The sequence below is a fragment of the Drosophila takahashii genome, chromosome 2L, assembly GCF_030179915.1.
Source record: "Drosophila takahashii strain IR98-3 E-12201 chromosome 2L, DtakHiC1v2, whole genome shotgun sequence".
NCBI classification, from domain to species: Eukaryota; Metazoa; Arthropoda; class Insecta; order Diptera; family Drosophilidae; genus Drosophila; species Drosophila takahashii.
Genome location: NC_091678.1, coordinates 22,063,011 through 22,070,100, shown reverse-complemented (window position 1 = coordinate 22,070,100; position 7,090 = coordinate 22,063,011). Strand labels below are relative to the sequence as shown.

Sequence of the window (7,090 nt, the reverse complement as noted above, 5' to 3'; positions counted from 1 at the left end):
AATCCTTTTTGCCATGCAAAAACTGTATTTTTTTTGTTTTTTGTGCCAAGGCTCAAACTGTTACTACTGTCAACACTCGAATTGCTGTGGCAGCCTTCAGCCATTTAAGCAAATTAACTGTATGCTTAAATTGTTCTGCAAATCCTTCTTCCTGCTTAATTTTCCCTTAAACTTTCTCTTTGATTTTAGTCATTCATTAGACAGGCAAGAAGAACCGACTTTTTGTTTTATTTCTTTTTATATTTGAAGTGTTTTGAAAAGCCTAGAATTTGTCTCTTTTTTGGAATATAAGATTAATTAAGTTTACATTTAAAATTGTTTTGTAAAAAGTCACCAAACAGTAAATGATGACTGATTAAGGACAGGCATTGACTGCCATCGCAATTTATGATCTGCAGCTCATTTGAGGATTTGTCACCCATAAGGGAATCAAAGCAAAAGCCCTCTAATTGGACATTTAATAAAATGGAACAGAGTATTACATGATAAATACCCAAAAGTGGGCACTAAATTTATTCAATGCTGATTTGGGCTCGAGTCTTTTGGGTTGATTTAACCTAATAGTCGTGATGGTTGCTAGCTGATGGCGATTTATGGTCTTGGGGGATTTTTATGCGGCTGCCAGGGTTGCCAACTACTCGCACTCGTATCGATAATATTTTATGTGTTTCTTTTTTTTTATTGCCTGCGATTACGAGACAGTTTTCTTCTGCGAGGCAGCGAAACCAATCCACTGACAAAGACAATGGAGGAACTTCCTTCGAGGCATGTGGCAATTTTAGTGCTGGCTTGGCCAAGAATTTATGGTTTATGGATTCTGTCAAATTACATGTTATTCTTGCCAGCTTTTCCGACCAACCTTTTGTCTATAAACTGTCAACACATTCAAGGCGTTTGCATTTGAACGAGGAGGAGAATGGTAAAAATGGTTAGCATGTGTTGGTATGTCTTAGGCTTTTTGCATTGAAATTGCTCTTTGATGTCCCTGTATGTACATTGTTTATTTGTTTGCTTTTCTTATTTCATTTTTTCTACCATAAAGGCATATCAATGTGTAAATTTTTATCGCCCAACAGCTAGGCAACCATAAAGTGGAAATTATATCGAAGATTATGATTGTTCTGGGTTCTACGACATCAAATTTATTGTTGTCCTGGCTAATAAATAAATTTAAATTGAAAACAGAAGAGCAGTTACAGGTCGTGTTTGTAGGGTTGCCAGGCAAATTTGTTCGTATCTGGTGATTGCCAATAAAGATGTGGTACAATAAATGGTTTATGATGAGCTCCAATGGCTTAAAGTGCTAGAATGGAAATTTAAAATGACGATCTTTGTGTTGGGATGTATAATGTAAAATTGTTTTGTTTTCCAAAAATCACCATGAAAACAAAGCGCTTCCTTTAATCCTTCTAGCAGTTACAATCTTCCTGAGTAAATTTATCCTTCCCTGTTCAATACGATTCGGTTAATTGCTCAAATAGCTAAAATGGCAAACAATGAAAATGGGCTAAACTCTTGATGGTCATTGCATTTGAAATATTTTCGGGCTCTCAAACAATACCAAATGAAACGACAAATAAGCCGAGAAGCCCAGACGAATCTAATTGGGGCCGAGTGGGTGGAAGTTTTTGAAAAGAAATCAGGTAAAGTTGCCGAGCGATTGTTTATGTTTGTGGGTGCTTGTGTGCTTGTAAACAATGAATATGCATGACTTGCCATGAAGCATGCCACACATGCAACAACAGAAATCGAGAGACAGGAAAAGCAACTTCAATTTGCGAAAGTGATATTCTGCTCGGAAAAAAAGAGGCAAAATGCCAACGAGCATTGGAAAGAGATGGCAGGCCAAGGCAGAAAGAGATGGCTGGCACACTCCTCGATTGACATGCATAACGTTGATTAATTAATGCCGTCGATATTGCCGATGACAGATGCTGGAATTTCCTCCGCTCGAGCGGAAATAGAACTTAGTCGGGCTGCCTGGATTTTCTACCTCTGGCTTGAAAGTTAAGAGCATCTTAGCCCGTTTCATTTGCGAAATGTTTGCTATTCAGTTTACACAAGTGGGGAGTTTTTCGATTGGGAAATGCATTTCGAGTCCCCTCGCATCTTCAAGGAGCCTTCAGTGTCTGCGGCGCATAATCCGGCAATTAGTAAATGTCAAATTCCCAGCTCGCATTGAAAGTCAAAATTTACAGCCTGCGAATCGCAGTTATATATCATCGGGCGGTCCAAGGAGACGGCGCCTGTAAGTATGCAACGGAAATTGCAGCTACGCATGTGATTATGTTGTCTCTGTCTCCGAGGAGCGCATATGTAAGTATGCAGGAATACGTAAGCATCTGCCATATATATATTTGCCAGTGTGTGCGTGGCTGGGTCCTTGGCTTGATTAAAAGCCTTGTCCCGGCGATGAATTGTTGCTGCATACTTTGGGGCTTTCCTGGGGAGCAACACGCGTCCTTAAAGGTGAGCGTCTCAGGTTTTTGAATTTAATGTGCACAAGTTCATCACTCGCAGCACTTCCTTCAAGAATTGAGCTTTCTAGTTACGGAAGAGCATTTCGATCTTGAGCTTACTAGTGAGCATTTCGATCAAGAATTTCCATTTAATGTCTAAACTTAGGAGCATATGTGTTTTATGCCTAACACATTAGTCAAAAAACTCAATCGATATTTGTTATACGGTTCGGTAGGAAAAATTAAAAAAAAAATAAAAAATATAACTTTCTGGGTAAGAATAAACCACTCAATATAAACTTACCAAATTAAAACAAGGTCGATTTTATTGCTAGAACTCAAGATGAATACACTATCGAAACCAGAAAAGGAATTAATCGCTGTAGCTCCTATAGTTCGCGTTAAAAATCCTGATGAAATCAAGAAGCAAATTAATTCAGAGATTTGCGATGAGTATGAATGCAATTTACTCCGCATCGAATTAGAAATTATGAACGCCGATTACGACAACTGGGAGGGCATTTTCAAGGAGACCTTGTTGAGAGTAAGGCCCGAGATTATTATGTGGGAAAAAGCTATGGAAATAGTTTTAAAATTGTTGGAGGACAGCGAAGTCGAGGCGGATGTTAATAATGACGGAAAGGGCTTTTATGTAACAGTCTCGTACAAGCCCACCGAATTCGTTCATATAAAGGTAAATAACAAAGATGACCCTAGGTGCTTTACCTTGCTGAAGGCCTTGGACTGGATTCAGCAGAAACTCATTGACCTTAAGACATCAGTAAGGAAAATTGAAAATGATCAGCAGTATGTTACTGCTCAAAGAGAGAAAATTAACTCGATAGAAACTTGTTTAATGAAAAAGGAAGTATTTTTAGCCCATCAACGAATAACTATTGGAAAAATAAACGAAAAGAAGGATAATTTGCTTGAGGAATCTGATCCGCTTTCGGAAACAAGGAAGGATTTTGAAACCGAATTCAAGGAGTTTATGTCCGAAGTGGAAAAAGACAACGCTTTATTAAACCACATGACAGATGACATTTTACTTTTGCTAAAGAAGCTTTCGACACTTCGGTCTGAAAATTTGACAGATGCAATCGTTAATGGCGTAAGAAAAGAAATCAACGAGCTTCTTGCTAGATTAGGAGAAAATAAATCGCAAGATAAATCAACTAATTCTGCTGAAACTTCTACTAATATTCATTTGACTCAAAATTATTGTATTCAAATCGATTCAACGGAAAATGATTCTATCAAAATAGAAATTGGTTTGGAGAAAAAAGAAGAGAAGTCTGCGGCGGATTCAATTGAAAATGATTCCACTGAAACCGAGTTGAACGAAAAAAATTCCGTTAAAATTTGTTCCACCAAAAATGTTTCGATTTCAATAGATTCTTCGAAGAAAGATTGTTTTCACACCGGATCGAAACAATGTGATATAGAAATAACACAGGATCAGTCTGCGACTAAACTGAATCAAGAGTGCAAGACAAAAAGTAAAGATGATAATAACAAAATTCAGCTTCTCGGAATTAATCAGTACGATGATAATTCCTTGGAAGATTTAACAGACCGTCTAAGTCAATGCTCGCTTGAACAAACTGAAAAAGCAGATTCCTCTGACAGTGATTTTTTAAAATCGCTATCCATTAAAAATGATTGGAATAAAATCGATTTCACAAAAAAGTTTTTAAAATCTAAAGCAGATAAAAAGGTACAAAATAAGCGGATAAATGAAAGGCGTACAGATAAGAACTGTAAAGCACTTCCTGAATCAAGTTTAAATAATGCCGGAAATGAACATTTATATGACGCAACCAGCAATGATCTTAATGAGCCAGTGGATAACTTTATACAAGGGATGGAAGACCATCTAAGCATGCGTAAAATTGAGTATACCGAAAATAACGGATGTCTTACTAAGAGCAGCTCGAAAAATATTAGAAATTTAAATGACTTCAATTTAGAAATTGACTCGCACCGAGAAAACCTGGAAGAACCTATTCCGGATATGCCAGTCGCAAATAATTTTTATATATACAGAGATGAATCTCTGGAAGAAAGTTATATTCCTTTGTCTGAAATAAAGCAGCAATATTTACAAGAATCTGATGAATATTCTTCAATCAATGAAGACCGTATCTCGATAAATTTTTTAAAGGAGCTAAATTCGATGGACCACAATCCTGAAGAACCTGTTCCGGATACTCCTGTAACCTATGATCTTAATAAGCATATAGATGATTCTCTGGAAGAAATAACACAGCAATCTGAAAAAGAACCAGATGAATGTTCTTCTGTCAATGAAGAAACCAGCTCGACAGATTTTTTAAGTGAACTAAATTCGATTGACAAAAGTTTAAAAATTGACTCCCGTCTAGAAAACCTGGAAAAACCTGTTCCGGATATGCCTGTGGCCTTCGATCTTTATAAACATATAGATGATTCACCAGAACAAATTCTTTTTCCCTTACCCGACATGGAACAGCAATCTGAAAAAGAATCGGATGAATATTCATCAATCAATGAGAAAAGCAAATCGGAAAATATTTTAAAGGAAATAGATTATATTAACGTAAAATTGGAAACCAATCGCCGTCTAGAAAACCTGAAAGAACCAATTTCGGATATGTCACACTCAAATAATCTTTATAAATATATAGATGAATCTCTGGATGAAATTACTATTCCTTTACCAAAGATAAAACAGCAACCTGAAATAGAATGGGATGAATATTCATCAATTAATGAAGAAACCAGCTCGACAAATTTTTTAAATGAACTAAATTCGATGGACAATAATTTAAAAATTGATTCCCGTCTAGAAAACCTGGAAGAATATCTTCCGGATATGCCTGTCACCTATGATCTTAATAAATATATAGCTGATTCTCTCGAACAAATTACTTTGCCTCTTACCGACATAAAACAGCAAACTGAAAAAGAATCGCATAAGTATACTTCAATCAATGAGGAAAGCAGCTCGATAATTGACTCTCGTTTAGAAAACCTGGAAGAACCTGTTCCGGATATGCCTGTCACCTACGATCTTAATAAATATATAGAGGATTCTCTTGATCAGATTACTTTTTCTTTACCCGACCTGAAACAGCAATCCGGAGAAGAATCGAATGGATTTGCTCCAACAACTGAGGAAAAAATGGACGGTGATATTACATTAGTCAATAACTGTAATAACAATGGTAGTCTTTCTATGGATGAAGTTTTTAAAAGTTTTGAGTCGAATGAATATCAAGACAATAGTGATGGCGAGTCAATTTAAATCTTTTCTACAGGAGTTTTATAAGAAATCTAAACAGCCAAAGAAGAATGTACTAAGATTCTTTATAGTATTTTATCAAAAATTCTTCCAAAGATCTTTTAACAAAAAAAAAAACATCCTAGAAATTGATTATTTTTTATAATGGGCTCTGACAAATTTTCTTTATGTTTTTAGAAAGTTGAGCATCTCTTCGGGAAATCTCAAATGAATAATTAAACATAATTAGCCACCATTAACGAGAGCACATCCCCCGGAGCGGGCCAAAACCGAATGCAAAGCGCAGCTCTGACACACAGTTGGCCAGCTCAGGGGCATTCGGGCCAAATCAAAGCGAATCAACAGCACAATTGGGTGGTGGGGTCAGGAGTTCAAAGTGGGAGCTTAGAGACCCTAATAAGTCAACTGCAATGCATAAATTTCGACACAGCAGCAGGCCTGGGCCAGGTGGCAAACCTAAACCCAAACACAAAACCCAAATCGGAGGATTAGGCCAAGTGTTTGCCATTCCGACTTTGGCAAATAACCCAGAGAATCGTGGAGGAGCGGGTGAAAGGGGTTCGGGCATAGTGGTGTTTAAGGAATTCCTGATTGACAATGTGGTCCGCACTGGGGACCGCCCACTTTTGTCGCCTTCGTCGTTGGTCAAGAGCAAATTTGGCAATACAACAAAACGCCTTTAACCTTTGACAGGCCGCACACATTTCAATTGTTGAAAATTTGTGGCCCCAGCGTTGGGTGGAACATTAAAATTGATTACCCCAACAGTTTGGCTAATAGATGGTTCTGGGATCTTTCGGCTCTCAAACCTCAACTGTTTCCTTTAACTGCCACACAGGAAAAAAATGATATGTCAATATGAGTTTAGGTAATGCGATTCAAATAATATTAACCCCACTTTTCTATTAATCCTTGTACACAAATAAAAAATTACTACAGTAAGTGTAAATTTTGAAGTTTCATTTGAGACTTTTATTTTAAAAAGACTACTGTGATATTTTGTTCTAAACGTCAAAAATAACACTCTTTTTTTACTTTTGACCACAAAGCATATGTATTTCAACAAATCTGGAAAGCAAATTAACTGTTATTTGTCCATGTCTATAAAGTGCATAAAAACCAGTAAAATTGTTGATAAAAAATTGAACAAATCTCAGTAGGCCTTTTAAAATAAAAGTCAAATAACTGTTATTTACGGTCCCTGAAAAATAAATTTTTTCAGTGCACTTTTCTTCCATTTGCTGATTTTCCCCTTTTAACACTTTACAATCACTTAATCTGAATTGGCAGCTATTTAAACACAAGTTGAATAGCACAAGCGATTGTGAGGAAAATTAATATAAATGAC

At 36.6% G+C, this 7,090-nt stretch overlaps 1 protein-coding gene across 1 annotated transcript; it reads left to right on the top strand.

Annotated features, from left to right (window-relative positions):
* Positions 1–2,613: 2,613 nt before the first annotated feature.
* Positions 2,614–5,832, top strand: LOC138913058 (interaptin). Its single transcript, XM_070215314.1, has 2 exons — positions 2,614–2,733; positions 2,795–5,832. Exon 2 carries the CDS (start codon positions 2,803–2,805, stop codon positions 5,743–5,745), a length of 2,943 nt encoding a protein of 980 aa, XP_070071415.1. The 5' UTR covers positions 2,614–2,733; positions 2,795–2,802; the 3' UTR covers positions 5,746–5,832.
* Positions 5,833–7,090: the final 1,258 nt, after the last annotated feature.